A 16,366-nucleotide genomic window follows, 5' to 3' on the forward strand; every position below is an offset into this window, starting at 1 on the left:
TACCCATCCCTACTCAGCTGGAGGCACAAAGTCAAGGGGCAGCACAAAAGCAGTTAATGCTAGAAGAAAATATAGGATATAAATAACACACACACACACACACACACACACACACACACGCATTATTTTACTTATCAAATATGTTGATAACTTGTCTTAGAAAAGCACAGGGATTTGTGCTACTTCTAAAGCTAATTTTGTACCCTCAAGGCAGAGCCAAGCTAGCTCTTTTTCCATATTTTAAACATCATACTAAGTATAGTAATTTCTGAGTACAGCATTTTGCATGTTGTTCTGCATATTGTTGAAATAATTATTAGATTTTTATATTTATTTGATCCAGCAGAATCCAGATATTTCTTCAAACTCAGTTCTGTTCATGGACTGTGATTCTGTTTCTTGCTGTTACTCTTCAAAATTCAAATCATAATTGTGCAGAATTTGACTTTGCATCACAAATTATAGAATTTGCTTAATCCACAAAATATGCTGCGATGATAAACCATGAAACAGGAAGCAAAAATTCTGAACAAACATATAAAGTTTACTAGACTTGTTGGGAGTTTCCACTGTTTACAATAAGCCCCCAAACTGAACTTTAACTACATCATGTCTTAGCTTAACCCTGACCCTTGACATGCACAGATGCACACATAAACAGACTAATGGGGTAATTGATAATAGGGCTAAACTGCTTGTCATTAATAAGACATTGAACAAACACTGCACAGTCTCTGTGGACAGATTGTTCCTAAAATGTGCCACTGTTTATACAGACCACAGCATGAGAGAGGAGATAAGCACAGTGATTTAACACAGCAGAGGCCTGCATGGGTCCTAGCCCCATCTGAGATCTACTGTAGTTTAATTTATAACTCATCATCAAAACAGGCGCACCATGGTTATTAAAATAAACAAAAACTAGATTAAAACTAACTAAATGATGCATCGAGTTACAAAACCAAAATCAAAATGTTCTCTGGATGAAAATGAATTGTTGAAACCAGAGGCTCGAGGACAATGGCTTGACTGCTTTGAGCGGATAGGAAGACGACAGAAACACGCAAAAGAGCATCTCTGAATGCACAACACGTCAAACCTTCAAGCTGCTTCTGATGGTTGCTCGCAGCATGATTTGAGCATCATGTCACGAAGCCCAGATCATGTGACGCAAGGTTTCTTGAACATGACATTGAGTTCACTGTACTCCTCATAATTCACAGATATGAATCCAATAAAGTGTCTTTGGAATGTGGTGGAATAGGAGAGTCACATCACTGATGTGCAAACTTAATGCACATATTTTTTGTAATGCTATCATATAAATATGAACAAAATTCTCTGAGGAATGTTTCCAGCATTTTGTTAAATCTTAGAATTAAGCAAATTTGTCCCGAGGGCAGAAGTGTGAACAGTCTGTGTTGGGGTGTGTGTGGGGTCTTTGGGGATGGACTCTGCAATGGTAGATGCTCTGCAGAGAGGGCAGCAGGGTCCTGATGATCTTCTCCACAGGTGTTATCACTCTCTGCAGGTGTTTGGTCCATAGCAGTAGTGCTGCTGTACCATGCAGTGATGCAGCTGGTCAGTGTGCTCTCCACAATGCAGCTGAAGAACTTGCTGAGGATCTTGGCCGACATACCGAATTTCCTCAGCCTCCTCAGGAAATACAGCTGCTGCTGAGCCTTCTTGACCAGCTGTGTGGTGTTCAGTGTCCAGATGAGGTCCTCAGTGATGTAGACGCCCAGGTGTCCAAAGCTGCTCACCCTTTCCACTTCAAGCCCCGGATAAACAGCGGTTGGTGAGGCTTCCTCTTCTTCCTTGTGTCCATCATCTCTTTTGTCTTATCAGTGTTGAGGGTGAGGTTGTTGTCCTCCCACCATGACACCAGACCGGCCACCTCTGCTGTAAGCCACTTCATCCCCTCCAGTGATGCGACCAATCACTGCAGTGTCATCCGTGAACTTTAGTATGGTGTTTTCCCTACTGGAGGCAACACAGTCGTGGGTATCTACTTAGATACTTAAATTCAGAGTCTATTCAAGTACACAGTTAACAGGAAGATGTTCAGCTCTTTTACTCAGACAGTGTAACACATGAAAACAAGAGTTAGTTTGACAGAAGAGTACAGCATCAGGATGAGGAAAATTCATTTTACTGGTGAAAAGTGAAGCAATGGCTCTTTTTTGGCAGATGAGCCGACAAGTTATGAGTGGTTATCAAAGTCTGAGCCAAGAGTGGAACGAATCAGCATCTACCCTTGTCTTCTCCATTTGCTATTATATATATTAAGAGCTGTGAGGCGGCACGGTGGTTAGCACTGTTGCCGCACAGCAAGAAGGTCCTGAGTTCAATTCCACCATTAGGCCGGGGTCTTTCTGTGTGGAGTTTGCATGTTCTCCCCGTGTTTGCGTGAGTTCCCTCCGGGTACTCCGGCTTCCTCCCACCGTCCAAAGACATGCAACTTGTGGAGATAGGTTAATTGGATAATCCAAATTGCCACTAGGTGTGAATGTGAGTGTGAATGGTTGTCTGTCCCTGTGTGTTAGCCCTGCGACAGACTGGCGACCTGTCCAGGGTGTACCCTGCCTCTCGCCCTATGACAGCTGGGATAGGCTCCAGCGCCCCCCGCGACCCTGAAAAGGATAAGCGGAAGCGAATGGATGGATGGATGGAAGAGCTGTGAGGCATCGACAGAGCAGTTTATTCAAGGTCAGTCTCACTTCTTATTTAAGGGCCCTGGAAGAGGGGTAATAACCACATAGAAAACTCTCCATTTCAAAATTCAAGCTGCAAAATACTCTCTGAAATGATAAAACTGGATATATTTTCAGGAAAAAGTGTTGAGAGGGTAAAACCTCTATGAGATAAAACTATTTTTCTGCAAAAGAAACACATTTATTTGGTGTTCATGGTTGGACTGTCACATTTCTTAAACCTTTACTGCATGACTCAGTTGAAACCTATCAAACTTAAGAAATGTTCTATGAGTTGGACGTATTCAAAAAGAAAACAGCACAACATTAATTTAGAAGAGATCACAGGTTTTCTGTATTAGATACACCCACATACAATATAATACAATACAGTTTTATTTATATAGCACGTTTAAAAATCCGGAGGCACACCAAAGTGCTTCACAGTAATAAGGAGAAACAACATAAGTCAATAACAGGGTACAGATCAGCACTAGCACAGACAGAATGGAGGCACTAATAGACCAAAAGAGTTAAATAAAACAGGTATCAAACCTCAATACAGAAGGAAGGTCAGGTCATGAATACAAAACATCTAGTAAGAAGATAAAAACAGCAGTAAGATTAATAATAAAATAATACATTTAATAAAATGTTTTTTATTGCACTTCTTTACATCCTCACACATCTATGCGTGGCATCTGTTTTTGAAAACTATTTGTAAGCTAAAGCTGTTTGGGTCCTTGACAAAAAGAGAAAACGATCAGATCATTTGTTTCCTATAAAACGAAAATGTCCTATCTTTAATTACACCTACATACTATATATCTGCATTTTGTATTACTGTAAAAAGTGAGAAAAGGAAGAGTGAGGTCCAATTGAGAGCAGGATAAAAAACAGAAAGGGATGCCAAGGAATACTACAACTCTGTAGTAGTTAAGAACACATTTACAATAACAACAAGCCCAGGGCCTCAAAAAATAACAAAAACTAGCAGTCCAACTGCATGGGTGTAACATTATTAAGGCAAACACTACACAAGCAGCCAGTACAGCAATCAGTCTTTTTATTGGTTGTCTCTCACTGGTAAAAGTCTTTTACTGGGTCCAAGTCCTACACATCCAATTGTCTACCAACAATTCCAATCTCAGGTCTCTTTGGCATCAACCTGTACTGCCCATGTTGTTGCTCTGCTGTTACCTGCTCTCTGACCCCCCACAATCCTTTTGTGTAGTGAGCAGGTGTTCATAATTTCTTGGATTAGAAAAACATGGGTAGGAAGTAAAAACATTTCAAAATAAAAGCATGCAAACTTCTAAAAACATGCAACTACAAAACCAAGCTAATAAAATACATGATAAAACATTAACACTGCCATTATCCTATTATTGTAATAGAGCACCATGCCAGACTACAGGTTTATGTGCGGTTCCAAGAGTGTCTAAAAATAGAGTTGGCAGGGTCTTCAGCTGTAAGGTCCCTCGCCTGTGGAACCAACTCCCAGTTTGAATTTGACCCATAGACACCCTCCATACCTTGATTAGGCTTCAAACTTGCCTTTTTGGTAAAGCTTATAGTTTAGGTTGGACAATCAACCATCCCTTAGCTACCTTGCTGCTATAGGCTCAGACTGCTGCAGGACTTCACTGTGATCCACTTAGCACTTCTTTGCCTTTCACCTCTTTCCACTGCTCACATGCAGCATGTCATTAAATATTTTCCCCTCGCTCCCTTATTCTCTGTTTCACCTTGTCTCCCCAGGCTCTTTTTTTCTTTTTTTTGTGTCATCTTTGCTTTTTCCTCTCACCCCACATCCATTCTCAGCAGATGGCTCCCCCTCCCTCATCCTGGCTCTGCTGGAGCTTTCTTCAAAATTCTGTATAGTCCTTACAGTAAATGAGTGCCCTGAGTTGACTGTTATAATTTGACACTATAGAAATAAACCTGAATTGAACCTGAATTGAATTGTACTGGTGAGTAAGCCTGCAGTACCAACACTGTCAAACCACTTCATGCAATGACATTTCAGGATCTCAGTACTCAGGAGAACAGAAAAAATGGTGAATAAAGTAAATAAAGTTCACCTACACCAGCCAAACCTCTGTACAAACGATATAAATAAAGCCATTAAAACACAATTTTGAGCCCACAGTTTAAAACTGCTTTATGCAGCACACAACAATTACAAAAACACATTAATCTCTCTTTATCTCTGAAAGGCTTTAGCTTTGTTCAACATCTGTTGAGTCACAGGTTAACTGTAAAAATATCAGATCTTTTGTACAATAGCAGGAACAAGGATAACTCTATGGCAGTGGTTTCATTTTGCTATCATACTGTAACTGATTACAGCTACAGTATGACGTTTCCTTTAATAACAAGGATAGCTCTCAGAAAGACCAAATCTGGCTGCGTAGCTATTAAACACAAGAAGAATGATGACAGTAATTACAGTGGGAAAACAGTTTGATCCACATGAGACCTAAATGCTTTGTGCTCAAGAGGCAGATAATTATTTTTCTGCAATATCTACACCCCTCCCATTATAGTACACACAAACATATGGTCTTTTATTCTGTACACATGTGAGCAGTGTTTTTTCCTCTTACTGCACTTTTGTGGGACTGTAACCCAGCCTGTGCCTGTTTTTGGACTCAAGTACTTTTCACAATAGATCTGTCACGGCTGATTGATTCCCGCGCCACGTAGCTCCTCAAGCTGTTTTTGTCCTGATCTCAAAATAACGTCTCATAACTTTGTGTACTGCATGTACACTACTTCTTGTCCAGTGTAAACTCGGAGACTTCAACAGCACAAAAAACAGATAAAAATTAGATTATAAAAACCAGTTTCGCAGATTCTAACACCCCCCACACACACACAACGCAGACACACAGCACAGATATAACGAAGACTGTGATTTCAAATCTAATACCAACCACAAAAGGTCAGTGAACCCAGAGGAAAACTGATTTTAGCCTTTGGATATTTATTCCTTCAGTATTAGATATAACTTTATTTCCTATTTTATTAAATAATTACTGCAGCCTTGTCTGAGATTATTTCTGCTTTAAGGATTTTCATAAGATTTTTATTTTGAGGGTTAAAAAATGATACTGAACTAGAACGCAGACTAACTGTAGTTAAAAAAAAAAGGTAGAAAACAGTTACTGCGCTTATTTGAATTATATCCTTTTTGAGTTGCAGCAATTTTATTAGTTCCAGAAATTGTTTTGTACCATCTACAATCCATTTGCTATCATGGGTTTGTGGTTTGGGAGTGAAATTCAGATTATTGCTGTAAGAATTTTTCACAGTCAGCTGAAATTACACACAGATGGTTTCAGCATCCTGTGGGGAAGCTTTGGGGAGGATGTATGGAAGAAGTTTGACCACAGTAATATGTTTTCAGTGACCCCAAAGATATAATGTGTTTTCAGACATCCTCCCTGTAGACTCGCAACATCACAAATGCCCATCTGGGATATTATTGGGTCCCACTAGTTAAAATATTATAGGAGTTCTTAAAACAGACATTTTAAGAACTGTGGGCCGATCCGAGAAAGCGTGAGTATTTGTTCTGTTTTTGTAATACATTTGGTCTCGCTTTATTTTTGCATCAATTAACGAGATTATGGTTGCAATTTAAACACCAATTAGAGACAAAAGCTTCTTTATCAGAATTTGAAAGCAAATTTTGGGCTTCAAAATCCAATTAATGAAATCAATTTTGTGATCAGTCCCTGTTTGCCCCTATTTCCTCTGTTTTTCTTATCTTTTCCCTTCACCTCCACCCAGTCATGACAGATGGGTGCCTCTCTCTGAGCCTGCTTCTGCAGAGTGTTGCTTCCTGTTAAAAGGGATTTTGTCCTTCCTTTGCCAGGTGCATGCTCTCAGGGAATTGTCTGATCATTGGGGAACATTCTCTACATTCTTCACCTTGGATTATAAAGCTCCCTGATGATGAGGGTTGTGAATCGGTGCTGCTTAGATAAAACTAATTCTATTCTATTCTACAAACTGTTTGCCAAATCCAGGCCTCAAGTGCCGGTGTCCTGCGGGTTGCAGATGTGTTGTTTATCAAGCACAGTTGATTTAAATGGCTAAATTACCTCCTCAACATGTCTCGAAGGTCTCCAGAGGCCTGGTAATGAACTAATCATTTGATTCAGGTGTGTTGACCCAGGGTGATATCTAAAACCTGCTGGACACCGGCCCTTGAGGCCTGGATTTGAACACCCCTGCTCTAAGTAGCTCTTCATTTGAGTGTGTTATGCTCCCTCCACTTCCTTTATACTTTGCAGGGTTTTCTCTTTCTGAGGCCGTATGTTGGAGAAGATGGTTAAACTGACTGGGGTTTACCTGTGTAAGGCTCACAACAGGTACAGCCTAGTAGTATATGCAAAAAAAGGGAAATAACTGTGTTATTCCCCAACAAACACATAAATAACAGTAAAACTGTGTTTTGCTTATAGATTTTGTTTGATCAGGTTCCAAGGCTGGTAGTAGCTGTGACAGCTTTTTACTAGTTGCTGCTGGTGCTACTGTTGAGAATGCAGCAGCAGCCCTGACAGCTGATATGTTGGTCATTTTCTACACTTATTTCTAGTTTCTTTTCCTCTTTTAGCTTTTCAGCTCCAACTTTTCACTTGTTTGTCCATCTTTATAGATCACTTTTTCCACACTAACCTGTTGATTGGGCAATCCAGTGTCAGCTATGAAAAAGGGCTGCTGGAAATGCTTGTAGGGCTGGTGTGCAACTGCCATTCAAGCCACCCAGTAGCCTGTATAATTATATTGACAAAGAAAAAAAAAATCATATTGACCATCAGCCCACAAGTGTTTTGGCCCACTGGGCAAATGCCAAGGAATGAAACCACTGGGTTTTAGATTTTTTTTCTTGTTTTGCCGACACACTGCACTAATATGTCAGTTGTCCGTTCATGCATACCATGACTGATTCTTCATACCTCATGTTTATTATTTTGACATCGCAGTCTGTCTTGTCTCCCCTCTTTCTCAGTGGCTATGAGCTGGCTTGGGACAAATTCTGACATTCAGTTTTCAAGTAAAACTGCACAAGAAAAACAATTAAATTAAATAGACGGATTGAAATTGGATTTGTAAGCTAGCTCTAATGGCAGGGTCTCAGTGCATCCTTGTGTCTCTCACGGTGTTGACGTCACACCAGATTTTCTGCTTTAAACAAAAAGAAAAAACTGTGTTTTTTATTGGACATGTTGTAATCAGTAATTATACCTTTCCTACTAAGTGAGGTAAGAAAGTCAGTAGCCAATGTCAGATGGCTTGCACATGAACCAAAGGGTAAATTTTCCTATTATACTTGATGTAGTACAGTTTGCTTGCCAACAGTACACAATTAAATAATTCATGGTAAACTCTGCTCCAGAGTTGTGGACAAACCTTCAGTCACACACTCACTTCCTGAAGCTGATAATCCAAGTGGGACAAAATCCAGATTTTTTTCCTGGAAATGAAATGTTAGGTTGTTGTGAGCCTGTCCAACCCTGTAATTTCCCCAGTATCCCTTTTTTCTATAATCAGAATTGCACTTACAATATTCGATGCTGGAATGCAGCGTTCTGCCTTTGGTGGTTTATGTTCTCTCTTATATGTAAATGCACACACAGGCACGGCAATATTTTCAGAGAGACTTCGAGATCAATTACACACATGAGCACACATTCCCAGACATGTATGACTAACTAATACATAATTCATCAACTCATTACCTTCTGCACAACAATACACAGATATATGATATTTTGCTGACAGAATCAAATTTAATTGGATCCACAGAGGCATATGAAACACAATGATGTGGCTTTTATACAAAACCTCTTCCTTTTCTTAATGACAATGTTTGCTTTAGGGCTGTTTTGACAACTACAATACTTTAAGCAAAGAGACACAATCTGATACTTACAAACATGCTTTGTGAAAGAAAAGTCTTTTCTCATAATAATTCTTACTGCTTTCATTTTTGAGTCACCTGCACTGTAACCATTAGCATAACAATACACCCAATCACCCACCTGCTTTTGTCTATTTAGCTTTATTGATATGTATAGTTAACTCTTTAAAGAGTGTCTATTTTCTGTTCTGAATTTAAAGAGAAAAAAAAGGTCATTTAGGTATATATGCTGCTCAATAAAACAAAGGAACCTTCATCACAGTATAACACATAATCAGGTAAACTGTCAATTTGACCAGCTGACACACATAAACCGCTATGATCGCATTTCACCTGCTCTGGTGCAAATGAGAGTGACAAAACATCTGGAGATGCCAGAGTATCCAGAAGCTTTCACGCCTGTCACAGATAGATCAAGAAATTGGAGATCCATTGTTTGACCTGCCATCGCTGGTGTTCTCAGGTGAATTCCTACACAGCTGCACAATGCTGGGCTGTAAGCACAGGTCCTGCTAAAGACTGACTTCACGCCTTCCTCAGTCTCGTTCTAACATTTTAGTCAGAGACATGTACATGAGTAGCCTGCTGGAGGTAATTTTGTAGGGCTCCTATAGCTCTTTGCGTAATAGAAAACATGCTGGTTTTGCTGCTGGGTTGTTGCTCCTATATAGCCCCCTCCAGTTCTCCTTATGTAGCATCCTGCCTCCTGGTATGTCCTTCACTCTCTTATGACAGGATATGGATGTACCATCCTAGAGAAGCTGCTTTTTCAACCAGAATGGGCTGCAGTTACCATCTAATGCCAATGGTCCACGGACATCAGCTATTACTACTTCCTTTTTGAGAGGTGTCTTGGTGTTACCACTCCAGTGCAAGTGTTAGCACTGATGCACTGGAGAGAAATCAGCTGAAAATGATTCACAATGGTTTCTTCAATTCAAGTCAATTTTATTTACACCAAAACAGTCACTTCAAGGTGCTATTTCTTGTTTATATGGTTTCCTATATATCTACATATAATATATAAACGTATTAATAAAAATATCTGTAATAAATGTCCACATTTATTCTAAAAAAAAACACAGTGTCAGGTTCTGCTTTCTTTGCACGAACTACAATGAAACAAGAATTAATTTTGGAAATACCTTTGCTACAATAGAGGTACTGATAGCTTTCAAATTCATGTGTACATCATGCCTGTTAGCAATAGTTCACACTTAGTGAACACACATTTTAGAGGAGTTTAATATTGTTTTTATTTAATAATTTTGGATAAATTAGGATGACCATCATTGCTACAGCCCTATAAAACGTATGCTTCCCAACTAGACAAATTGATATTGCACAAGTTTCACTGGTTTTGTATTATACTGTGAAGATTGTATCTTCTCTTAATTTTTTTAAGCAGTGTTTCATTGCTGGCTTCATTTATTTACGGTATCAAAAAAACCCAGCAACAAATAAATATGATGGGTGGGGCACAATTTTTGTTCTGCGTTACTAAGTTTGACATAGAAAGCATAACAACAATCTAACTTTCATTGTCAATGTGGTGCATTAACAAAAAATCTTAGTCATACATTGTGTTTTTAAATGCAAAACCTTTTTCTTTAAAAACCGTCCTGGAATATAAAACAATCTTTGGACATCTGTACAAGCTGTAGATTTTGTGCAAAAATTATATTTCTAAAAATTAAAGTACGCCTGAAAAATTGTGCAGCTGACGGTGACTGTAACCGTGTAAGCATGAATCTTACAATGAGGCAATGAAGGCAAATGAGGAATTTGAGTTAGGTGTCAGACAAATCCAAGAGGCTCTGGATAGAGCGTGTACATCTAATTATATATATACAGTTAAATATTCAATTAAAATTCAGTTCAACCAAATTACTCCTCTGTCCATATACATTCAATCAAAATTTGTTTAAAAATGGAGTAGATGAATAAAAATATGGATTTCGTGCTTTATGCAGTCAATAACAAACCTGTGATATATTATTATTTTCTTGTTTGGCTTTGGCTTGTTAAAACCAGAATAAGTTAAACTTTGTATCATGTTCCTTCTAAAGGTGAAAGAGTCCATATTCTGTGTGCCTGCCTCAGCATAGCAAACACTGACTCCTATCACAGCATGATAAGATAGAGAGGTCTCCAGTAAATTGCAATTCCTGACCACTCAGACATTAAGAGTCTCTCATGGTGCAATTCACATTCATTTCCATCGAACCAAAAGTTTAAATAAAATCATACTTTGACACCAAGAGGTTCTTCTGTACCACAGATTAGTGCACACTGCTGCAAACACACACGACACAAGCATGTCCCACAATGGTTACACCGGATAAGATGTGAGAAGGGTTGAAATAGCTGTCCTCCATATGTGCACAGGCAGACACACGTACGCACACTGAACGCCAGTAAAGTTTTGATTTATTTGATCATTCCTAATGTCTGAAGTCAATAAGTGTTTTTTCCTCCATCTCCCAGAAGCAATAAATACTCATATGCAGCTGGGCAGGACTCAGTGGCATTTCCTGCAATGTTCTGAATCAGTGAACATCATGATCCCTGTTTGTTACTTCCTCATCCTCTTCCTGCTCAAGCTATACAACTGCCACATGATAAGCACGGATCCAAAGCAAGAAGCGCAATCAGTGAGAGTTTTTGCGATGAGGTCCCAGGGAAGTCAGACATTAGTTTCCTCTCCTTCCAGAGTATATGAGCGGTACTTCACGCGCTCTTCCAGACACACATCCTCTGTGGCAGTGCTGCTGGTGGCGCCTCTGTGCGATTGCAAAGAGAAGTGCAGGGTGTGCCTGCTTTTGGCAGGTCTGCATTTCCCTGTCCCGTTGCTAAAGGAGACAACGAGTTTGCGGTTCTCCTCAGCTGCAGTGGAGCAAACCGGGCCGCTGTTGGCTTTGTTGAAGTGAGGCCAGTCAACATTTGGGTCACCGGTGTTGGGCACATTGCCAGTGGCGATACTGCCGCTTTTAACGTGTGGCGTTTGGCTGTGTGTGTGGCGGTACTCCTCATCAATGTCCTTACCCAGTTTCCACCTCTTCCACTTTTTCAGCATCTCCGACTGCACCTGAGAGAGGAAGTGATGGGAGAGACAGGAGAGATAGTGGTGATGAAGATTGAACAAGACACAGAGGACATCAATAGATGGATGTTCTTTGCCAAAAACTGCATTTAAAAGACTGCATATTAGCAGATGGATCCTGTCGTGTCTGCTGGTCTTTGCAGACAAAAGAAACAAAAGTGGAACTTGAAGATGTTTTTAGAGATACAAAAGAACAAATAAAGGAAGAGACAGAGACAATAAAAAATGTATCCTCACAAAGAAGATACATTTAAAATTAAAGTGGCTTTTGACAAATGAATCTGTCTCACCTCTTTATTGACAAAGCAGTACAGGATGGCAACCAGCAGGCCCTGAAATGGAAGAACATTTAATATGCTTATTGTACTTAAAATACATTTTTTCATTATTAGAAACAAATACCCAGAAAATCACTATTTTTGCCTCATTACTCTCATCTAGTTCCCACAATAAAAGAGTAAAAACACTTTTTTTCAACAAGAGGAAAACAAACAAACAAAAAAAAGAGTCATTTTATTGCACTGGACAGCTAAAACACTTGATCACTGAACTGCCAAAGGCAGAGGCATAGTATGAATGATGGAGAATATAATTAATGCAGCCCAATCTCATTCCTAGGGTGTCAAAATCCCTAGGAATGGTGTCAAAATCTCTATTACTATTTTGTCAGAGCCGCTGGGATCTCACAGGTGCACCGAAACCTGTCTTATAGAAATAGAGAGACGCTCTCTCACTCCCAGCTTGTCACATATGGATGCTTGCAAACAAGCACGTGAAGCCACATTTAAATGCACCGCCATTTTTTAATGTGTAGAGTTATTGTTATGAGGGGGCGCATTGTACCACAAAGTAATTTTTCACTAAAACTAATCAGGTAAGTTTATGGTGCAAAGACCTAAATTACAAGCAACAGCACAAGAGCATTCAAAATTAATGTGCCTTCTTGTGACTTACTCCACCTTTCATCTCCACCGTAATAAATGCACTTCCTAGTCTTTCCAAAAAAAGAATTTTATCTCTCAGCCATGAATGCTGCCACATCTGGTTCATCAAGTCACGGTGCCAGGACAGCTTGTTCACATTTCCTGCAACACCAGCAGTATCTGACAGAAGGGTAGGATTTGTGTGCTGCCTGAGTAAGAAATAGTCTAAAAAAATAAAATTTGAGGATTAAGAAGGAGTTTGCTGGGCAAAAGAAATGTCGAACCCAAGCTCTTCACCTATGTTTGCCTTTATATGCAAATGTACAACATATAAAAGTGCCAATTTCTTTGTTCTCTGTGACATCTTTGAGTTATACAGATAATTTATTACTTTAGCGTGCAGTTTATGTCTTCCTGGGTATTAATCCTCTGAGGTCCCTCTGTTATATTTATGGGCACATGTGGAACAAGTGAAAGTTGAACTTATACCTGGAAGGAGTTGAACAGGAGATCACAGAAGAGGCGAACGAGGCGCAGAACAGAGCCTTTAGGAACAGATTCATCAATGACAAAGGTGAAGAGGATGGCATGAATCCCAAGCAAGGGAATCAGAGTTAGGGTAGATTTTGCCAGTCTGGAAGAACGGAGAAAGGGGAAGCAAATGGTATTAGAGATTACAAGAAAACTCTGAAAACAGGGGACTATATATAAAAATGGCTATAATACCAAAAAAGTTAATTCCCAAGCGAAAAAGCTACTAAGACTAAGTAAATGCTTCCTGTCTGCATTTTCTTTAAAAAAACAAAAAAGAAAAGAAATAAAGGAACACATTTCTCACCTGAACTTGTAGTCAGTGTATCTCATCTGGTGAGCTCTAAGTTTAGACATTAAGATTTTAATAATACGGATAAATATGAAGAAGTTAATCTGAAAGAAAGAGGATAAAGAAAGTCACTTTGAAGCAAACACAATGCAATATTTTAGCATATGGTGCTAGAGAGAAGATTACTGCCGCTTTGGAACGCGTTAGTAGTTAACACAAAGTCTGACTTTAAACGAAGTCCTCACAGTGGGACTGGGCAGACGGATTAACGTCCCCACAACACGAGCAATTCAAGTGCTTGCGCACAGAACAAGCATGTGCACGTGCGCACACACTGTGATCTAGTGCAGGACACTTACTGATGGCAGGTCATTTATTATCACAGCACTCAAGATTTTGGCGCTCCAAGTTTGGTAAAGTGCGTGTGCTGTTTCAACACAAGTATTTGTGTAAATATGTATAGTGGAGTGTACACAAACGCAGTTTATTTAGGTGTGAATCAGGTTGTTTGCGCAATAGTAGAACTGCAGAACAGCTCTGGGGTTGTTGCACAATGATGAAAGACTTTACAACAACTTTACATTTTTACCAACTTTTTCTGCAACTGCATTAAAAAGTAATGCTCCCACACAGTGCAGCACTGCGCATGTTTAAGTGCACTGGTCATAAGTGTGTCCATCCATAATGCTATTTGGGAACAAGAATCAGGAAACACACAAAAGGAAAGCGTCAGCTGGTTTTGGTATGTGATGTTGTTAAGAGGGAGTGTAAACACAATGATGTTGTCCTATATGAAATTTTAAATACTGATATTTTGTGAATATTGCACATGTGGTTGTATAAAGTTATATTTTGTCATCAGACTGAGCAAAGTGAAATAGCACAGCACTGAATGTAGGAACTGATAAAATATCAACTGCAGAAAATAAAAGTCACTATTTTTACACGACTTACATTTTTCCTGCAGTCCTATTTTCAACAGCTGCCTCATCTACACACATTCAAATACAAGCAGGCAGACAAAAGCATTTGGTATCTTTATGAGCACTCCTAAGCATCTGCCAAGACATAGATTGTTTTGAATTGTCTTTAAAACATTATCCAAAGGTAAACTGACAAAGTTAAACACAAAGGTGAGAGAGAGAGAAAGAGATACAGAGAGTCTTACCAGATAAGCAAAAAGTATAGGAGATCGGATAATCCACCAATATCCCATGTTAATATTCCTCTCCCAGCACCTAGATACAGAAACAAACTTATGGGCATAACACATTTTATCAACATTTCCTCTGCAATATAAATTCTTTAAAGGAAACCAGGAGAAAAAAGACCCGCACTGATCTGTCTCCTCAGGGGTCACGGATAAAAGCGGCAATAATTAAACTGTCTTCCATTTGATGTGAGAATTCCATGAATTGATTAAACTTACTCTTCATTCTCATACAGGTATTTCACTGTGATCCATGGCAACACAAATATGAGCGGAGCACCTGAGAATGACAGAAAGCAAAGAATAAGGATCCCAAATCATTTCCTCCAAAGCACACGCAGTAGTCCTAGCTAATATTTATACTTTAGTCCAGTAATCAGTATCAAGTTATATTATTATATCACTGCCCATGATACAACATTTTTTATATTTTTTTCTGTCCTTGTGAATTTAATATCTCATTACCATTTCAAATATTTCCGCTCTCGTCTTATCCTAAGCAGACTTTAAAGGTCTCTAAATATTAAAATCATCTCTGTCATGTCTGCCTTTATCTAAGCTTCAATGAGCTCAATCCCTATGTGTTTATGAATGTGGTCTCAGAATTGTATCAGGCCTGTCAGGCTATAACACATCAAGGTGAGCTGGACAGTTGTTATTTTAGACATGGATGAGTAGTTTTCTTCAGTGAGTATTTTTAAAAGCTATACAAGAACTTAACTATGGACAGCTGTATAATTAAGTTCTTATTACAGAACAGGAGGCTGAAAATCATACATTCAATATTCATTTGAAAATGTAAAAATGGTGGAATCTAGGAAGTCTGAACTGGAGAAGCACATCTGCTCTTGAATGCTTGTTGTTACGGAATCTGAGGACTTGTTAAGTAGTAGTAGCAGCTGGACTCATTACATTTTTGTGTGTTTCAAAACAATACTTGACAGAGTTCCACGCCGTTAGGTGTTTACAGTGATATGAAAAAACAAAAACAAAACATATTTTCTTTCAGTGTCTCGTGGGTATGAATTAGATATCTCACAGTCTTAAAGACTACTGGGTGTTATACATCAAGGTCAATTTGCAGGTCTTGCAGAGTGCTACTGTCTAAGGAAATGTAAAAACAAAACCTGTATAAATCTTTCTTTGTCTCCAGAGAGAGACACACTAATGCAGGCTTTAGGTTTTAAAAAAGAATGAAGAATACATTATTTGGTTAGTCAGAGAAGTTTGAATTCAGGGCTTTTTTGAAAACCTTCTATTTTCAGTCACAGCTTAGTTCTAAGGTCTAAAAAACATTTGTAACCGTCAGTGGTATCTCTCAGCCTCCTAGCAGAAACACCTGAGGTGTCAATTTGAAAATCCTATGTCACCTTGTTTTCAAGTTATTGCATTCACAAGATTTTTAGAAAACACTTTGAAGTCGAGGTCACTGAGATTCAAAGCCGCCTAAGACTCTTTGAAGGCGCACCTATTGTATCAATTTGAAAACTCTATAGTGCCTTGTTCTCAGGTTATTGCATTCACAGGATTTTCAGAATATCTGGCTTCTGAACTTTGACCTTTAGGTTAAGGTCACTGAGATTCAAACTTATCCGCCCGCTTGGTGGGGCGACGTGAACTCCCCATCAGCCTTTAACAGTTATGGTCTGGGGTAAAATACACCCTTCTGATAAGTTAGC

At 39.1% G+C, this 16,366-nt stretch overlaps 1 protein-coding gene across 1 annotated transcript in view; it reads right to left on the reverse strand.

Moving 5' to 3' along the window:
* Positions 1-8,481: 8,481 nt before the first annotated feature.
* Positions 8,482-16,366, reverse strand: part of gcgrb (glucagon receptor b) — a 60,805-nt gene continuing 52,920 nt past the window's right edge. Inside the window, exons 9-14 of the mRNA XM_085459983.1 lie at positions 14,907-14,967; positions 14,646-14,715; positions 13,493-13,581; positions 13,144-13,288; positions 12,022-12,063; positions 8,482-11,716 (exon numbers count right to left, since the gene is read on the reverse strand). Coding sequence (XP_085316109.1) covers positions 11,315-11,716; positions 12,022-12,063; positions 13,144-13,288; positions 13,493-13,581; positions 14,646-14,715; positions 14,907-14,967 — 809 coding nt within the window. The 3' untranslated portion in view covers positions 8,482-11,314. The remainder of the gene's footprint in view (positions 11,717-12,021; positions 12,064-13,143; positions 13,289-13,492; positions 13,582-14,645; positions 14,716-14,906; positions 14,968-16,366) is intronic.

The sequence above is a fragment of the Copadichromis virginalis genome, linkage group LG6, assembly GCF_057382275.1.
Source record: "Copadichromis virginalis isolate Kocher_CV1m ecotype Utaka linkage group LG6, C_Virginalis_male_GT1.1, whole genome shotgun sequence".
Classification (NCBI taxonomy): Eukaryota; Metazoa; Chordata; class Actinopteri; order Cichliformes; family Cichlidae; genus Copadichromis; species Copadichromis virginalis.